The sequence below is a fragment of the Microtus oregoni genome, unplaced genomic scaffold (genome assembly GCF_018167655.1).
Source record: "Microtus oregoni isolate MIOR12 unplaced genomic scaffold, Mior012 000036F_ref0000092, whole genome shotgun sequence".
Taxonomy (NCBI): domain Eukaryota; kingdom Metazoa; phylum Chordata; class Mammalia; order Rodentia; family Cricetidae; genus Microtus; species Microtus oregoni.
In genome coordinates this window covers 17276845-17296576 of record NW_024543095.1, presented here as the reverse complement: position 1 = coordinate 17296576, position 19732 = coordinate 17276845, and the positions used below count along the sequence as shown (strand labels likewise).

General features: G+C 46.4%; 1 protein-coding gene across 2 annotated transcripts in view; it reads right to left on the bottom strand.

Moving 5' to 3' along the window:
• The window catches only part of Prkce (protein kinase C epsilon), a 525963-nt gene that overhangs the window by 176678 nt on the left and 329553 nt on the right, over positions 1 to 19732 (bottom strand). For both annotated transcript variants that reach the window (XM_041630988.1, XM_041630989.1), the window contains exons 6-8: positions 17566 to 17695; positions 4083 to 4225; positions 1536 to 1632 (exon numbers count right to left, since the gene is read on the bottom strand). In XM_041630988.1, coding sequence (XP_041486922.1) covers positions 1536 to 1632; positions 4083 to 4225; positions 17566 to 17695 — 370 coding nt within the window. The remainder of the gene's footprint in view (positions 1 to 1535; positions 1633 to 4082; positions 4226 to 17565; positions 17696 to 19732) is intronic.

Here is a 19732-nt window from a genome sequence, read left to right as displayed (position 1 = left end):
GTGAACTCATATCGGGGTGGAAAGACATCATCCTAGTCTACAGATATTCCGTGATGACAGATTCAGCAGCTGCCTAGCTACTTACCTCACTCACTCCAAAGTATGATTTTTTTTTTATCTCATCGGGCTTCAGTTGCTAAGAGCATCTTGGAAGGTATAACCCAGATGACCTAAGACCCCAAGGCTTAAGAAAAATGTCTTACAACGGAGGAGGGACAGCTCCTGACTCATCTGTTTTGTGGTACTTATATTACTAAGAGAGTTTCCCATCCATTAGTTCTCACATCGGTCTGGGAAACATGGTACCTGCTGGTCTGCTACATCTGTCTGAATAAAGGATCCAGGAGGCGCAGGCAGACAGTACAAGGCAAGAGACAGGCCTGGGAACCACTTTGGGCCCATTTATCCTAAGACCTCCTAGCTTTGGATTCCAGGACACTTCGAAATGAAAAGGGAGAAACTGCAAATGCATCACTGACCAGGAGAGAAACTGGAAACTGGTTACTGAGCAATGAGTGGAATCTCTTCTGGAATGAGGTAAAGGCACAGAAAGGAAGTCAGAACTGAGGGTGATTATTTTCTTGTCTCAAGACTGGCAAATGGCCACCGAAACTGTTCTGCTCCCTCCTGAGGAAGAAGGACTCAATGTTGACATGCAGAGTAGACCTCCAAAGAGGAGGCCATAGCATAGGAGAGATCCTGGCCCAGCCACCAGATTAGTTCTTGGTCTCAGGACAAGCATTTCCAACCCAGCTTTCCACTTCCCAGCCAGTTACCTGGGCTGAGCATCAGGACAGAGCTGGTGTGAGTGAAATAGTAGAAACAAGATCCCAAGAAGGACCACCATCCTGTGAACCCATTCCTGCTTGCAGGTACATGCAGTTCTTTCCAGGGATGTTGTTGGAGGAGGGGGGACCCATCTGCCACCAGGACAGGATGCTTATCCTAGCACTTCAGGTCCCACAAACTCATTCCTGTTGTTTATGCTCACAGAACTTACTGTCTGAGGCATATTTAATCAGAAGGAAATGCATCTAGAATGTAGCCAGAGGAAAGTCAGGCCCAGCGCTGATTCCCTCCTGTTTCTCAAATTTCATCTTTCTAGTCCCGTCTGCTCATCCAAAGAACAGGGGAGGAGACAACCCCCGCCCTCCGCCAACTCAACCTAATGTCAACTCTTAGGGTACCATGGTTAGAGTTACGAGGAGGTTGTGAACCAAGTAGACAGACACATCGAGGTCCAGAGAGAAGGCCATGGGCAAAGGAGCAAGACTTCTTCCTCTCTACGCTCGAAACTGAGAAAAGAATGTCGGAGAGACAAACCTCAGCATCACACAGGCCTCCCTCTAATCCTAGGCTGGCGGGGACAGAGGTAACAAGCACTTCCAGCTAGCGCTCTCAAGAAAGCCTTGTCGCATGCAAGAACAACAACCATATCAACAAGGAAGCAGTGTGTGGGGACCACTAAGGCTGCTGGCTGTGCCGATTAACAGGCAACAGAGATAAGAGGTAACAGGGAAATCTGAGAGTCTCACCCTGGTCACAAGGGGAGGTGGGCGCTGACTTGGATCGATCATCCCCAGATGGAGAGTTTCCAGAAGCCGGCTGTGGCGATTCAGCACCAGTAACGAGCTAGAAAGGACAGAAAATGGGAGAGTCATCAGCCAGGAGGCCAAGTGATGTCAAACGGATCAAGGCACCATGCAGAGAACCGTAAAGGTGGGCACAGCAACGTCCATCGAACTGGAGCAGGTGTGTGCGGTGTCACGAGCCAATTCGGTGGAAACCAAACCACGGAGGATTTCCCCATCTTAATATTTATACTCTCCAAAACAGGTAGCCTGTGAAGCAAACCCTGCTCCATTTATTCTTTCAGTAACACCGCTGCCACACACACACCTATCTCTCCATCCCTACCCTCACAACTATGTATACAACACACTCTTACCAAGTGGGATACCAGCTGGCTCTACCACCTGTTTGGTGTTTATGCGCGATCTTATTCACCATTACGTCAACAACAGTGTCTGCCGGTGCGCATTGTGTATGTAGGGTACTCAGACAGACCTTCCAGTACTCCACTGCCCCCCCCCCGCCCCGTGGCCAGCACCAAGTAATACACATGACCGATGTGCAAATATTCTCCGTAAATATTCTCAGGTGTAGTCAAGCCTGTTGGTTATTTTAATGGAAGATTCCCAGTAACATGTGTTTCCTGGAATAGCGCTGGCATGTCCAACTTACTTGCCAGTATGGACTTAGAGATCACAGGGGTCTCTGATCCCTCTTCTCTTGGTTTTCCCAAAGATCTTTTCTAGCAAAAGGTCTGAGACCCGTGCAAAGACAGTTTAGCTCCTGACCAAGAAGAATACATCTCCCTCCATCATACAACTGATACCACCTCCTGGCTTTCTCCCGCTTTGTGTCACGACTGTCACTGCCGTGACTATAGCTGATGACAGTCCCCAAGCCTGCTCTCTACCCATTGCTACATTTTTCCAGGCTGGCCCCTTTCTCATCAGGAGCCGGCAAATGCAAGTCTTCAAATGGAAGGCAATAGACAGCACCTTGTCACCAGAACCACAGTCTATGTGAATGCAAATGCAGGAAAGAATGCAGGCAGATCATTTCCCTTTAAATCTCTCCTGCCAGGGAAAGCTCGTCCTTCCAGCAGGGGGAAGCCAACCTCTGGAAAACTCTCTCTGGCTTTCATCAATGGCACACTGGCACCACCGTCCTTACACAGCCTGCCTCTTCAGGAGGCCCTAGTATTATTGGCCACTTCGCTTTGTAACTCCAGTGTCTCGGGGACACAAAACAAAGCTTGTTTTTTTTTGTTTGTTTGTTTTTTGTTCTTGTTGTTTTTCCTAGCAGGATTCATATAACCTAGAGAAGTCACCCCATGTATGAGGCCTCACAGTTAACAGGGCCTGCATAACAACTTTGCTCTTTGGAAAGACAAGAGAGACCATTACATTAAAAAGAGGAAAGATATATGGTCCTTCTCATCAGTTTTTCTGGGGGTGCCAGGGAAAAGATACGGGCAGGTTTGACAAGAAGAAGAGCAGGAAGTGTAGGCTCTTTGGAAGGGTCTTCAGGCCAAGTACAGAGAGAACACTGAGGAGGGAAGGCCGTGAGGCACCTACAGGCAGACTTGCTCTTCTAGACAAGGACTTGAAGAAGTTTGACACCTGCCAGGTGGTGCCGCACCCTAATCAGCATCCACTGTCCAAATAACGTGGCTCTGCTTCTCTCGTAACCTACTTTTCCAAAGGCCTCTTAAATTTTCTAGACTAGAGGTCATTGCTGAAACAGAGCTCACTAGAGATGCCCTTAGCTCTGTCTACATCTATAGGCTCTGACTTGCAAAAACAACACATTAGAACACCCGGCTATTCCAAGTAGCACTTGGAATGGCATACGCATATATAGGGATTGGGTCTCTAAAGAAAGGTCACGTTTCCTTAAGTATTTCCCAGGTAGCTCTGTGAGAGAGCTGGCACAAACAATGGCTTGCTGTCTGAAGGAACTGACCCTAGTGTGTGAGTGTGTGGGTGACCTTTCACAGGGGTCACCTATGACCACCAGAAAAGACAGAAAAGACATTCCGATTCATAACAATATCCAAATTACAGTTATAAAGTAGCAACAGAAATAATTTCATGGTTGGGGATCACCAAAGGCGAGAAACGTATTAAAGGGTCACAGCGTTGGGAGAGTTGAGAACCACTGGTTTCTAGAAGGGACTTCAAGGTCCTCGTGTCAAAGCTTGTTTTCTCTGGTGAACTTTTTGCTCTGTTGTGTTACTGAGAATTGAACCCAGGGTTTTGTGGACATGTAAAAAGCTAAATCACCTAAGCATCCCCCAACCCACACATAACTCCAGGCTTGTTCTATCGCCCCTCCCCTTTCTCCAGTCGTGAGGTATAATGAGACTTCCATGTTACCTGGCATGTTTATTTTGTCTACACACACAAGGTATTATGACTATCTGAAGCCTAAACCTAGGAATCTTACATCCCCCATTCTAGAGTACTCTCAGAAGCAGGTCCAGAGAAAGCTCCAGAATCAGTGGTCCCTACCTTTTTCCTCCTCTGGCCGCTGTTGGTGATCTTGTCTGGAGTAACTCCGAGGTCAGCCAGCACTTTGGCAATTCCTCTGGCGTCCACTCCACAGTTGGGAGCCACGTTGGTCTCACATCGACGGTGAACATTCATTTTGCAGACTGTAAGGAAACAGGAAGGACAGACATCCAATATTCATGCCTAAAATGTCACCCTTACCAAATTACAGAAGTAATACATGTTCTTCTGACAGAGCTTGGAAAATGAAGAAAAATAAAAATATACACAGAGAAACCATCACCCATTCCAATTCAGAGAACTACAATAATCTGCCAGCCACCTTGCAGAGAAAGTCTGGAAGCTGTTTCTAGTTGCCCCCCCCCACTCCCTTGCAACACGCCGTTCCTACATACATGAAATAAAAGCAAACAGAGGTCACATTTGCATTTCCTCTGGGGAACAGGATACTGTCTCTGTAAGAATTAACTTGTTTTCACTGACCTAAGCTTGATTCTAGACCCGAATGGATGCCACATATATGGTCTCCACACCATTCTGTTGTGGGTCACAGGATCCAGCGAGCTCCTTGGTAATCATAGGAGACACTCAGCCAACTTCCAACAGGGCCAGAGGAAAATAAACAGCCCTGAAACAGGCCAGAGCATTTCTGCTCATCTTCCCCAGGCCTGCCAGTAGAAGAGACAGCTTATTTGAGTTTTATTGCTGGGTTTTATCAGATCCTAACTAACCTTGGGGAAACATTAAGTCCAGACCACTGGGCCATCTGATTTTACCTGAGGCCAGAGGAGCTTGGGAGCATGGTGGGCTTTACCCTTCACAGTCACATGCTACCTATGAGACACTGTGACATGGAGCACTGACTGCCACGCCTTTGATCTGGTTATCAAGAGAAGCATTACAGGACATAATGAAACATGCAAAATAGTTTAAAAACATGGAGCGACCCATCTAGACTTACATGGCAAGGATGTTGGAAATCATGGCTAAGAAGCTTTGAGAGAAACTGAAGCCATAGCTCAATGGTAGGGAGGTTACCTATCTGGCCATGCAGAGCGCTGGGTTCCATCTTGGATGGAGGGAGTGGGGGAGCAGTTTAAAGAGACATGTCTTCTAAAGGTTTCCATTTACCTTCCAAACCAAACTGTGGCTTGGGAAGATGTCTAAAATTCAAACTATGACACAGGGAATGGCTGTGCTTATCTTACTCAATGATGCCCCAAAGCTACAAAGGAAGTGATGCTGGCTCTTGACAGCCTGCTGTTACAAGGTTTTGTTCTGTTCTGTTAGTAGGTATTGCCATTACCTTTATTGTATCTAATTTATGAATGAAACTCTGTCATAGGGATGCTGTAGGAAGAAACAGCATACATCAACTAGTACCATTTGTGCTCCCTGTATCCACGGGAGCTCTTGGGCACATCTCCCACCATGAGGGTTTTAAAGTAAATCTGTACTTTGTACCACAGTATATTAACTTCAGATACAGAAATTTTTGGAACAAGGAAAGCCATTTTAGTAAATGAGGGGCAGTGCACAGCGACTATAGCTCCCCAGCTAGATAGAATCCCTAATATGTATGCACCTAGCAAGAGAATATCACTTATAGCCAGTAAGTGAATGAAAAATCGATGATCCTGCTATTATATCTGGTGACTTCAATACTGTACTACCAGAGAGGCACAGGCATGAAGACAGAAAATCATCAAGGTGTTAAGTTGGGAGCGGAGGCTCCAGCCCCTTGCATCTATCCCAGCCCCCAGGCCTGAGAGTTGGTCTGGGCTCAAATCCCAGGAGGCCAGGTCCTGACCCCTCCTTGGGTGGGGGGAGGGTCAGGATTACTCCCACTGAGTATTTAAATGAACTCCCAAAAAAGGAACACTGGTCTCTTTTCTTTCCTCCTGGTGTTTGGGGGTTGGGTTTGCGGCCCTTTGGGGCCACCTGAGAGTGCAGAACTCCCATTAAACCTGGATAATTTTAAATTTGGCTTGTTTTGATTTGGCTTGATTGGGAATTTGTGTCAGCAGAAAGCTCGCATTAGGAAATATTCCTGACACAAGAATGTAGCTGAATGCTGCAAAGATACCAAGTAACCTGGGTATAACTGACCCTATTGACTATGTCACCCACCGGGAAGACACATACTCTTTAAGCACACATGAAACGTTCAATTTATACTCCCCATGCTGGACCATAAAATGCCTTAAAACAAACTGTTTTGGAAGGTGTGACTCTGCATCCTGGCCTATAACAGACCGGCAGATGGGGTACACAAGGTTGCAGCTGGGTCCAGGAGCTCCAGCATGGGAGGCAGCTACTCAAGAGGAATCACAGAGATGACGAGCACTACACTCCAGCTCTGGGGCTCTAAGCATGCTCTCTGCTAGGCCAGTGAAGCCAGGAGTGGTCCAGCACTACCTGATGGACAGCAGGCTCTAGGGCCAGGGCTAGACCGCGCCTACGATGGGTCTGAGGCTAGAGTTGATGGTGGCAGGAGCTCCAGGCTATTAGAGCCATGGAAGTTGGGACCATTGCCCAGCACCCTACCCTATTCCCACTAAAACACCTGTCTCTGCACTACCATAGCAAGAACCTGAAACAGCTGTACTACACAAATCAGCGCTTCTTCCTGGGAGTTCTCCACCAGAGTTGGATGGAGGAGGTCCAGGAGAAGGGTGACCACATAACAAACTACGACTTTAAGAATGGGAAAGCAGACCGGAGAGATGGCTCAGCCATTAAAGGCAAGGATCGCAAATAAAATGTCAGTAAGTGAAGAACTATGTCATCAAAGTATACACGCACTGTTACCTTGCTTGCTGCCAAGAAATGAGGGTTCCTGACTTTGGCACAGAAGCTGACATTCCAAGGGAGTAAAACCATCAAGCAAACACAGCACCAAGAAGCAGACACTGAGTTGGGCTGGGGACAGTCTTGTTTAGGGCACCAGCTCTAAGTCACCAGAGTTCATTTTGTAGGATGACTAAGCTATAGTTTTAAGTTTTATTCCGAAAATGTTTATAGTATGTATACAATGTCTGATTTTAGAACAGTGGAGTGGAGCTAGAAGTCAGTTGGAGAAAGATAACTGGAGGATCACAAGCAACACACTGCCAACTAATGAGAAAGACTCCCAAGACTTATTGAAATGGCAAGTACAGCTCATCAATATGAGTGAGGTGTAGCCAAAGCAGCACTCACAGGGAAATTAATGGCAGCAACTGTGCACATATCAGAGAAGAAAAAGACCCTAAAGCCAGTCATCTACTCTTTTGTTCAAGAAACTAGAAAAAAATGTACAAATTAAATACAGAATGTAGAAAAGATAAAAATTAGATCAAAATCAACTGAAGTGAAAATTCAAAGTCAACTGAGAAGAAGTTGCTATTTTTTAGAAAATCATTGAACCTCTTGTCAGGGAGGAAGGAAAAGAGAAAAGAGAGAACACAGTTGTTGTCCTTAGACTTTCTGCATCATAGGCAGAGCTATACCCCCAGCCTTCACAAATCTTCATACATCTGAAATTAAAAAGATCAGACTGATACACATGATCTATCAAAGCTCACACAAGAAGAAAAAGCCAATAGGAACAGCTCCGCCATTAGCAGAGTCAATTACCTTCTGAAACAGAAGCACTGGGCCCAAAACATCTAAAGAAATCTAATTCTCTAAAGTCTCCTTTAGAAAACAGAGGCAGGGGAGATCTTTCCTAATTCATCATGGAGCCCTAATATCAAAGCAAAAAAAAAAAACAAAAACAAAAACAAAAACTACAAAGCAACAACAAAACAATAGAAAGTTGACAATAACCCTCAACAAAACAATAGAAAAATTAATCTAACAATAGGCTAAATCTAATCGAGAATTAAATGACATGATCTAGTAGAATTATTCCAGGTATACAAAGCAGGTTCAACATCTGGAACAAGACCTCTTCTTACTAATCCTTGCTAGTCATTGGTCTGGAGATCCTAAATGATAGAGTCAGACAAAAACAGGACAAAAAAGGCATGTACACCAAGAGAGAGGAAAGCAAACCTTAGTCTGCAGATGCAAATGTGTCTGTAGAAAACATGAAATAATAGAAACTAGTAGAGAAATAAGAGAAAAGAAGTAGGGAGAAGAGAAAGAAGGCATAAGGAAAGAGGAGGGAGAGCAGGGAGAGAGGAAAAGAGAGAGAGAAATGCTCCTATAGCCAATAATTGGTTATAATAAGATTCCAGACAGTGTTAATACAAAAAGTCAATCAATGCCCTTTCTATCAGCAATGAATAAATGGATTTAAAAACTAAAACCATTGCTACTTAAATTAATACTCCCAAATGAAATACTTCCATAAAAATTAAGCAAAATACATAAGGTTCATATGAGGAAAACTATGAAATTATAATTAAAAAACCTAAAGATTAAATTTTTAGAGATTCATTCTATATGTATGGATTGAAAGTATTGGTGGTGTGAATGAGAATGGCCTCTCTAGGCTAGTGTTTGAATTTTTGGGTCTCAAGTTGGTGGAACTGTTTGGGAAGGACTGGGTTTGTTGAAGAAGGTGTGTCATTGGAGAGTTAGATTTGAGATTTGAAAAGACATTCCCAGTGTTCCCTCTGCTTCCCATCTGTGGATAAAAATGTGAGCTCTCAGCTCTTCCTGCCACCATAGCTTCCCTCTGCTATCATGGACTCTAACCCTTTGCAACCGTGAGCCCAATTAAATGTGTTCTTTCATCAGTGGCTTTGGCCATGATGTCTTAACAACAGAAAAGGTAACAGTTATAAAAGCTCAATGTTGTCATAACCTTAGCTTTTCTGAATTGACTTATAAACGATGCAATTCCAACAAACTGATTCCAGAAAGTTAAAAGATATTAGAGCAGTCAACTTAACACTGAAGAAGAACAAAGTCAGAGAACAGATACTTATTCTAAAGCTTATTGTAAAGCTACACACACACACACACACACACACACACACACACATCCAGGACTGTATGGAATTAACAAAAAAAAGAAAGTGGTCATTAGAACAGAACTTAGAGCGCAGAAGGGGGCCCACAAAAACATAATTAGTCAATAATCGACCAAGGAACAAAGGCAATAAAAGATAGTTCTTTCAACAAATGGTTCTGCGACAGATGATACACACATGCAACTACAAAACAATAATCAAACAAAGGCCTCAACTCAGACACAGAGCTCATACTCTTCATAAGATTAGTTTCTTCAAAATGAATCATAGGCCAAAATATAAGACGCAAAACGATGTAGCTTCCAGAAAGAAAAAGGGGAGTGGCATCTGGGTGACCTTGGGTATGGACTTAGCTTTTTAGATATGATGTCAAAGACCTGATTTATCAAAGAAACTAGTGGTGAGCTAGGCTTCATGAAAATCCAAGACCTCTGCCCTGCAAAGACACCATCAATCAAAGGAGAAGATAAGCCACAGACTGGAGAAACATGTTTGCAAAGTACGTCCCTGATTAAGGCCCAGGATCCAAAACAGACAACACCCAAAACTGGACAACTCAATTAAAACTGGGCAAAATATGTGGGCAGAAACCTCACCAAGGATAGTCAGATGGCAAATCCATGAGGGCGTTGTACATGCTGTGTATCACTGGGGAATCTGATTCAATTAGAGGGTACCCTAGTTAGGGTTTCTGTTACTGCGATGAAACACCATGACCACAGTAACTTGGGGAGGAAGGGTTTATTTCACTTACACTTCTACATCACAGTTCATTGAGGAAGGAAGTCTGCACAGGAACTCACACAGGGCAGGAACCTGGAGGCAGAAACTGATGCAGAGGCCATGGAGGAGTGCTGTTTACTGACTTACCTCTCAGGGCTTCCTCAGCCTGCTTTCCTGTAGAACCCAGGACCACCACCCTAGGCCTGGCCTCACCAACAGTGGGCTGAGCCCACCACACCAATCACTAAGAAAATACCCTCCAGGCTTGCCTTTAGTCAGATCTTCTGGAGGTGTGTTCTCAGTTGAAGCTCCCTCTTCTCGGTTGTCTCCTTGTGCCAAGCTGACATAAAACTAGCAGCACAGAGGGGATGGGGAGACGACTCAGAGGCTAAGGGCACTTTGTCTACAAGCATGCAAATCCGAGGTCAAGTCCCTAGCAACCAAGCAAAAATCTGTGCATGGCTGCATTTTCCTGTAAACTCGGCACTGGGGAAGAGGCAAGTGGATCTGAAAAGCTTGTCTAGACAGGACGGTGAGCTTCCAGCTCAGTGGGGGACCCCATCTCAAGGCAACTGGGTGGCAAGTGATAGAAGGTGTCTGAAGTACTGTTTCCACGTCCACATGTGTACACTGGCAGACACACCCACATACTCATGTACTCATTGCATGCAGCACACACACATACAGACACAGGGAGAGAGAGAGGGAGAGAGGGAGGGAGGGAGAGAGAGAGAGAGAGAGAGAGAACTACATTATCCTATTAATATTAAAACAGACAAAATCCAGAACACTGACAACATCAGATACTGCTGAAGATGTGAGGTATAAAAGCACCCATTCACTGGTACTTGGGGGGCAGGGAAGGGTGGCATAGCCATTTTAGCTATTCAGACAGCTCAGCAGCATTTTCATCTTTTTAGTTTCTTCCCCCCCCCCCCAAAAACATCCTATTTACCATATAATCTAGCATCTACACATCTGGCACTCATTATGAATTGAAATTTTATGTCCATCAAAAACCTGCTCATGTGTTGTGGAATAATCTTTTTGTACACTCTAAAGATGTGTCTTTGCCAAGGTGCCTTCTTATTGGTTTAATAAAAAGGCTAAACAGCCAATAGCTAGGCAGGATTTTCCAGGCACAGAGGACTCTGGGAAGCAGAAGGGCAGGATTGCAAGGAGACGCAGGACTCAGAGGAAGCAGCAGAGGCAGTCCGGAGCATAGGTAATGATGTCGTGAGGCAGAAAGTAAATTCATAGAAATGGGTTAATTTAAGTTACAAAAGCTAGTTAGAAACAAGCCTAAGCTATTGACCGAGCTCTCATAATTAATAAGAAATCTCCATGTAGTTATTTGGGACCTGGCAGGCAGGACAGAAAAATCTGCCTACACTCTTGGGTGTTTTGGCAGCTGGATTTAGAATCTTCCAGATGTGTATGCCTTTGAGAGATGCTTCTGAAGGCAGAAAAATAACCTTTGGTATATCTAGACACTCCATTACTAACTGGCCCTAAAGAAAGACTTCAAACCATGGACCAACATGGAAAAGAATATTAAACACTTTTTACGAAATGAAAGCGTCGAGCTGAAAGGCTGTACTTCACCGGGCGTACAACCCCGCAAAAGGCAAAACTATAGGAGCAACACAAGGGTTAACGGGAAAGGAAGCTGAGCAGACACAGAGGACTCCAGGGTAGTGATGTCTTTCTCTTGTCTCTTAGCTACCACACTGGACTCTTGTCACTTTGTGTTTGTCCAGTCTTACAGATGTTCCTGTGCTCACCCGAAGCCCTGACGTAAACTGTGGACTTTACATGATAATGACATGTTGATGTATGTTCGCAGGTGCTCACTAATGGCCCGTCCCGGTGTGGAGCACTTGCAGTGGGCCTGTGCATGTGGGGAGCCTGCACATGTGCGGAGACAAGGTTCTATGAGGCTCTCAACACGTCTGCTCAGGTTCACGCTGAAACGCAGACTTCCTTAAAAATCCAAGGTCTGTAAAGCAATTAAAAATAAAGTGTTTCGAGAAGGAAACCAAGCAGGTGGAGCCGGGCCTCCTGCTGGCCCCAGAGCGTGATCACTGGCCTAGAGTGGGCACTGCACAGAACCTCCGGCGGAACAGATGTTCCAGGAAGAAGACGGTGCGGCACACGTGGTGGAGGAGGAAGAGAAGCCTACCATGGCCCTTTGGTCTGGACCAGAGAGCATCCTCCGGTGGATCACACAGTCCAGGCCACAACATGGTGCTCTGTTTGGCTCTCCACCCTTTCCCCTCAGCAACATTTACCTTTCCCTGTCCTGCCCAACAACCCTGGACAGCACTCCCTTGCCCCAAAGCAACTAACTTGTTCAGCACAGTTTAACCACTGGCGCCCTCTGGTGTTGAAATACCAGCTCAGGCTTTTCCCCAGGGTGGACTTGGGTATGCAGGTTATAGAACTGGAGCTTGTAAAAGAGACTTTGCTTTTTTTTTTCTTTCTTTTTTTCTTTTTTTTCCTTGACAAAATATCCAATCACATGTCAGTCAACTCTAACAGCTTGAGGAAGTGGAAGAGAAAGGACTTTGAAAAGCCTAGTGCCCAGAATAAAGCTGCGTAGGCATGGGGATACTGGTGACAGATATCCACAGTGGGAACATGCAGGGCGGATGGGGGGGGGGGGGGATCCTGAAGGCAGAAATGACACCAGGAGGTAGCAGAACAAAAACTGGAGTGGATGTCCCAGCTTGGAACAAAAGAAACCCAAGTTACATTCACATAAAGTGATTGAGCCACCTATATCACGTGTGTGCGCACACACACACACACACACACACACACACACACACACGGGCATGAGTGTGGGGGAGGTGTTGGGGGCACTATGAGGGAACACCAAACAATACCACAACCCCAAACTCCTCCCAACTCAACCCTGGACTACCTGTAACATTCATTTGCATTGACTTCTTGGAGATGAAATGCCGAAAAGAGCCACTCTGCCCAGGTGGCAACTCTTATCTGTCTATTTTAAAGAGCCACTTTTGTCCTGAGACTTAGCTTCCATCCCTGCTGCTCTGAGCACCCACCCTGTGCAGGGAGATGGGGCCGCAGAAGCAGGGCCGTCCCAGACTGGCCTGGAATTTGGGCACACAGATCCATGTGCATCCTCTGCATTATGTTCTACAATTTGGGTTTTTTTTTTCTTTCTGTTTTCACCTTTTCCCTAGCTGATATTAAAGCTAGGCTCACAATTAGAAGGGCAGACTAGTAAATATCCTTTAGGAGCGAGCTGACCTCCTGGGGTTGGTGATTAGACCTGCTTGGGCTGCCATAGCACTTTCTGTGGGGTGATTTCGCTATGGCAGCTAAGCACAAATGCACACAGAGGGCTTGGGGAGAGCCAAGGCGAATGTTTTAATAGCAGTTAAGTCTCTGGTGAAAGTATAAAGACAACACACACAGAGGGCTTGGGAAGAGCCAAGGCGAATGTTTTAATAGCAGTTAAGTCTCCGGTGAAAGTATAAAGACAACACACACAGAGCTCACTACGTTCCACACATGCATCTCCTCTTAGGTCTGCATGAATCGCTCACAGTAAGGACATGTCTTTCTATCATCAGTGTGCATTTCATTCTAAAAACAAAAGATGCTCACCGTACTAGACCTGGATGGAGGTGGGCGGTCCTTGGACTTCCCACATGTCAGGGAACCCTGATTGCTCTTCGGGCTGACGAGGGAGGGAGACTTGATCAAGGGAGGGGGAGGGAAATGAGAGGCGGTGGCGGGGAGGAGGCAGAAATCTTTAATAAATAAATAAATTTTAAAAAGTGAAGAAAAGGTTATGGACAAAGGGTCCAGCTGCTAAAACAACAACAAAGGCCTGAAGTTTGAAACTGGTGAAAGTTCTTTTATGCTTTTAAATATCCTAAGCACTTTTGTATAAAAGGAAAGCAGAGGAGGGCATGGTGGCACATGCCTACCACTCAAGAGCTGAGGCAGGAGGATTGCAAGTCCCAGGCTAGACGGAGCAACTACTGAGACCTTGTCTCAGAAAAGGTGGAGGAGGAGGGAGAAAAGGGAGAGGGGCAGGAGAAAGAGGAGGAGGAGGGATGATCTGTCTGCCTGCTTGGCTCTGCAGAGCCGTCCTCTGAAGCATGTGGCTCCATTTACTCTTTCTGTTACATTCAAAAGGCAGAAGGGCAGATGGTGACCTGCATATGGTCCTCCAAGCAGGCAGTAACCAAACCAGGACCATGAGAACTTCTCTCAACCCTTAGCCCAACATAGTCTCTACAAACCATAGCTTCCCTAGAATTCTGTTACTCTCTATTGCCCCCTGCAGACACCATGAGTCTTAATCCAGGTGAACAGTTACTAAAATTTAGTTCAGTGGTAGAGCAAGCGCTTGCTTAGCAAGGGCAAGGCCTTGGGTTCAGTCTTAAGCTTCCGGACTGGGAGAAGGGGAGACAAAATAAGATGGATCTCAGAGAGAGGCTGGGGCCCGGTGAGAATCTCCAAGCTAGGCCTTCCCAAAGCACACATTCCTAGTGCCTCGGTACACAGCTATGATGTAGTGAGAGGACTCTGGAAGGCATGATGAAGCACAGGGCCTTCACAGAGCCCTGCAGGCCAGACTGCAGCCCATGAAGGAGATATGGCTTCACCACCAAACTGTTTCTTGGTGTCTTCTGACTTCAGGGGTGGCTATGCTGAAGTGGGGGTGCTCAGGCTGAGGGAAAATGGGGAATGGACGGGTTTAAGTGGCCCACAGCAGGTTATACACGAGTAGTAACCTGATCCTTGGAAGCCAATTTCTAGGCTGCTGCTAATGGTTGCTGGGCTCTGCGGAGCAGGAGTGAGAGCCAAGGGCCCCAGACTCTGCTCAGTCTGGAATGGCAGGTGATGAAATGAATGGGCCCTTCCATCTGCCTGCTTAGAGCCGGCATTTTCCTGTCCTCACTTGAGGGGCCCAACTGCCCAGTAATTGTGTGAACCCCGTCCCTCTGTGGTAAAGACAGAGAAAGGACAACCCAAAGGCCAGAGGGCAGCCCCTGGCAGGTTTCTGGCTGTAAACCCTGGGGTTCACTATGCAAAAGTCAGTTCTCTGCTTCTTTATCATTCAACAGCAGCAGAGTTACATAGGGTATAGCATTCCCTTCATGTTTGACCACACACAGCATAGGCAACGGGGGTCCTGGGAGGTGACATCACATAGGCTCATCACAACCACTGCCGTCTGCTAGTCTGTTCAGTGATGTCTGCACAACAGCAACATGGCCGCTTCATAACATTCTTAGCCAAATCGCAGCCACTAAGTGATGCGAGATATAACTGTACTCTCCCCTCACCCTAAACTGGAAGAGCAAATGTGCAGTGCTTGCACTCATGTGGCTCAGGTCATTTCAAGTTAAAGGCACAGGATGACCTGGGCAATGACAAGGGTCTGTCTGTTTAGACTCGAGTTCTGAAGAAACCTGTTTTACTGAAAACACTAGGACCCATTCCAGGAGTAGAAGTGGCACCAAAGCTGAGTCCACAGAGCCGCAGATGGGCCACAGGTAGCAGAGGAGGTGAGCTCTAGCCTAGGATGGCCCACCAGCACGCCTACAGTGGTGCAAACCTGGGGAGCCTGCTGAGCAGGAAAGCAGGGCAAAGCCATGACGAGGGCATGAAGCAGGACCAGGCAGATGTGGATAATTAGCTTAACTATGGAAAGATGTGTTGTATTTGCTTACCTTGCCTGCTCAAGGCACCTGATTGGCCTAATAAAAAAGCTAACTGGCCAATAGCTAGGCAGAAGGTATAGTGGGAACTTCTGGGCAGAGAGAATACGTAGGAGGAGGAATCTAAGGCTCAACAGAGATAGAAGGTGAGGGAGGGAGGGAGGGAGAGAGAGAGAGAGAGAGAGAGAGAGAGAGAGAGAGAGAGAGAGGAGGGCGATACCAGGGGCCAGACATACAGACAGACATGGAGGAAGCAGAAAAGCAGGTCATACAGAATGAAGGTACAAAACCCTGGGGCAAAGTATAGATGAAACAGGTTATATTAAGTTATAAGAGCCAGTGGGACAAGCCTAAGCCTAAAGACCAAACTTTTATAATTCATAAGTTTCTGTTTCTTTATTTGGGAGCTGGCTGGTGGTCCAAAGAAAATCTGAACTACACCAGGCTCCATGGGGCCTGGTATATGAATTGTCTCCTCAGACTCTCAATGATCACCTTCTCCCTGTCGTAAGATATTCTGAAAACACTGCCTCTCCATCCTCACTCTGGCCTAGTGCACTTGAGATGCATTCCAGTGTCCCTCCTGTGTTGCCAAGGGCCTTCTCATTAGGAGCCCATGTTTCATGTCTTACCTTAGATAGAATCTTTTTTTTTTTTTTTTTTTGATTTTTCGAGACAAGGTTTCTATGTGGTTTTGGAGCCTGTCCTGGAACTAGCTCTTGTAGACCAGGCTGGTCTCCTTAGATAGAATCTTAAGGGCATTCATTTTCATTCTCCTTGCTTTCTCCTAGTGTGTGTGGGGTGTGTACCTCCCTCCAATCCTCGCTCCCCTCCCCAATATGGTCCTTCTTTCCTGTTGCCTTTGCAGGATTATGCTAGAATCTACCACCCCTGGCCATAAGGGCATCCTTAAGTCTTCTTTCTTCACATGAGGTCCTTACCAGAGGGTAACATCTCTATTGCTACTCTACTGATCATTGGAAATGCGAAGCCAGCCCCTTCTCACTTACTGGGCTCAAAAAGAATGGCCAGCAAAGAGATGGCTCCATGTTCCAGGGGAATGCTCCTCAGGGACCTCCTATCCCCAGGTCAAATTTATCATTTTGTTCCAACCCTGATGTTCCTCCCACACTCCCATTCTAAAGACTGTTCCATCATTCTCCCTGTTCTAGTCACACTAGACATGAATTAGTCCTTTAATATCTTTCTGCTGCAACCATGATTTACAATGTCCATAGTGTCAGTAAAAATCCCTTCAGTGATCGGTGTCCATATCTTGTTTATTTCTTTATACTATACTTTAAAAGTGGTTATTATTTATTAATATAATCATGACAAAAAATAAAACCTATTTAAAAATACTCTCCAGGAAAACATCTTGCTTATTTGTGGTTGTTTAACATTGTGGGCACAGTGGACCATACAGAACTGGACCCTTTATTCAGGTTCCTTGACTATGGCCCCACTTCTCACACTCACGAGTTATCACTGGGACCACCCAGCATGCTCTATGGAACAGTTGGCAGGTGGCATAGAACAGAGAAGGAATCCGAGATGCAAGGGTCAAGCCCCACTTCTGGTAATAAGCTGTGGGCTATGTACAGAACACTTCACGTATGAGCCTCAGTTTCTGCCATGGTCCTGTGGACATCTATCAGTAAGACATCTTAGGTGACAATGCCCTAGCATGATTTTCTCCAAGAGTCAGCTTGGAACCAAGGCTGGAGAGAGACAACCACCAACTCATACCTATTCCTTCAGTAATCCAACCCTAAAAATACATCCTCCATTCTGGCCCACTGCCTCTTTGCTTTAAATCTTCGTTTTGTTTTCCCGAATTATGAGCCACTTGACAAGGCTCAGCTGCATCTTCCTTGCCAGGTTTCCTCCACACTCATGGGCACTCTCTTCAAAGAGAGGTCTTCAAAGGTACCCAGTCAGGGGACGATGGCTTATCAAGGGTTAATGCTATAGGCAAATCTGAAACCCACTTTAGAAAGTCATGCTATACGGACAGAATGCTTTTACAAAAGGAGAGAGGAGAGGGGCATTGGTATTGGGATGAGGGGTCAGGAGATTGAGACTCACCTTTACACTGCAAGCCCTGCCGCAAGAGGCCCCAGAGCAGGGAGCCACAGTGGTCACAGAACGTGGGGACCTTGTAGTTGTGGATCCCGAACTTGTGGGGCATGTTGACACTGAACCGCTGGGAGCCCACCTGCGGGACAGGAAGACAGAGTATCAGCACCCAGGAAGACACGGCATCAGCATCCAGCTCCTCTAGGAAGCTGATTGCTCCCTGGATTCCTGGATGGATTGTTAGAGAATCCCATCCTCCGAAGGCACACGTCATTGCAGGCCCCTGAAGAGAACTTCTCCTCCAGCCCAGCTTTCCCTTTCATAGTCATCCTAATTCACAGACGAGAGGAGACTGCTTCCCACGCATGCCCCTCCATGACATTAGGCTTCTGCACAACCGTAGCACACAGTTAGCAGTGACCACCTTACACCGAAGTCACTCACAAGACATCACTGTGTGCGTTCAGCTCTGGTTGTGCACAGAGGTCTAGCTGGGAGGAGAGAAGCTCCCAGCAGCTGACGAGGGGACTGAGGAGCCTATAGAGTAGCATGGGACAGCAACACAGTATGGAAGATGAAGACAGTTAACAGAGTGACAGCCACTGGTGGGCACCATTGCCTTAAACTCTACTACCACAGCTTGGGGTGGGCTCCTGCTTCCTCAGCGTCACTGACAAGAAAACAAAAGCAGTGTGGGAGTCAGAAAGATGCCCACAAATCCAACAGATGCAAAGCAGGCCCTGTCCCCACATGTCCAACTTCACAGCTCGAGGCTCGTGTCTGCTCTGCTGCTATTTGCTCGTTACTGAAAGGTGAAGGTCAGGTCAGACAGGGAGGACGCAGGAAGAAACTTAGGTGTCTGGGATATGGGCTGAGCTCCGCCAGCAAACCTCTAGTGTGGTCTCATTCCGATTTCCTGCGACCTCGGGTTTCTGACCTGATGTCACAGGAGAGCAGGGTCAGTGGAACAATGGAGGGGAAGAGATGGGGACATGAAGGGTTCCACAGAGCCACGAGTCACCAACCGGTGCAGTCTACTCTCCTGGGTCTTCTCAGAACCTTTGAGAGCTACTCCTTGCCATCTGGTGAAGCAGCCACATGAACCCGCCCCTTCCCAGTCAGGGCAGGAAGCCATGAGAGGAAGACGCCGACGACTCTACGGTCAGGGAAGGGGTGTGTACAGTGTGTCTTTGACTGTCAGCTGAATGTGGCACAGAAAGGCCCCCTTGGAGAACTCGGGAGTAATGCATGCTGGGTGCAGACCCTGATTAGGGTGTGAAGCCGTGACCAGGGGTCCTCGTCACTCAGCTCCCAGAAAAAGCCAGTCCTCCCATGGTACCAGAATGCTACTGTACCTCCTCCATACACGGGCATCCATTAGAATCCCATGAGAGTACAAATTCTCCAGGTATCGCGAGAACAGTTGTGCCCACCACCTTAGGTTTATCAGAGTGTCAAGTGTCAACCATGCGCCTTCCTTTCTGACTCCTAAGGTTGGATGAGGTCACTGTGCCCGCTTAAGTCCTATAGTTCTGAAGACATGGTAGACATGTAATAAGAAGAGAAGCCAACCCACCAGGAATAATTTAATAAATATATGAATGACAGACTAAGGTAGAAAGGTACAGAAGCTTGGCCCACGTGATCAGGAGGCCCTTATGGGGTTGGAGACAGATGTATGAATTTCAGTTGGGATCAACAAAGACTCCAGGCAGCTTGAGAGATGGCTCAGAGTTTACAATCACTGGTTGCTCTTCCAGAGGTTCAGAGTTCAATTCCCAGCATTCAAATGATGGCTCACGGTCATATACAATGAGATCTGATGTCCTCTTCTGGCATGGAGCACCATATATATAAACTAAAATAAATCTTAAAAAAATATTTTTAAGAAAATCCCAGAGACTCCAAGGTATTAGAGAACAATGAGAAGACAATGGGAGATACATCATCATACCAGAGTCCTAAGGAGGAGCAAACACAAAGACAGCACACATGCAAGTGAACACATTCATGTGGGCATCAGCACACATATATACACTCCTACTGTGGAGTGCACATGGGCAAAACTCTCAGAGAAAGCAGAGGAGGAAGAACAGGGCAGGGAGAGAATTGCAAGATTAAAGGAAATGAAAGGAGGGTTGACACGAAGGCAGGGTATTCTTGCTTCCTGCAACAA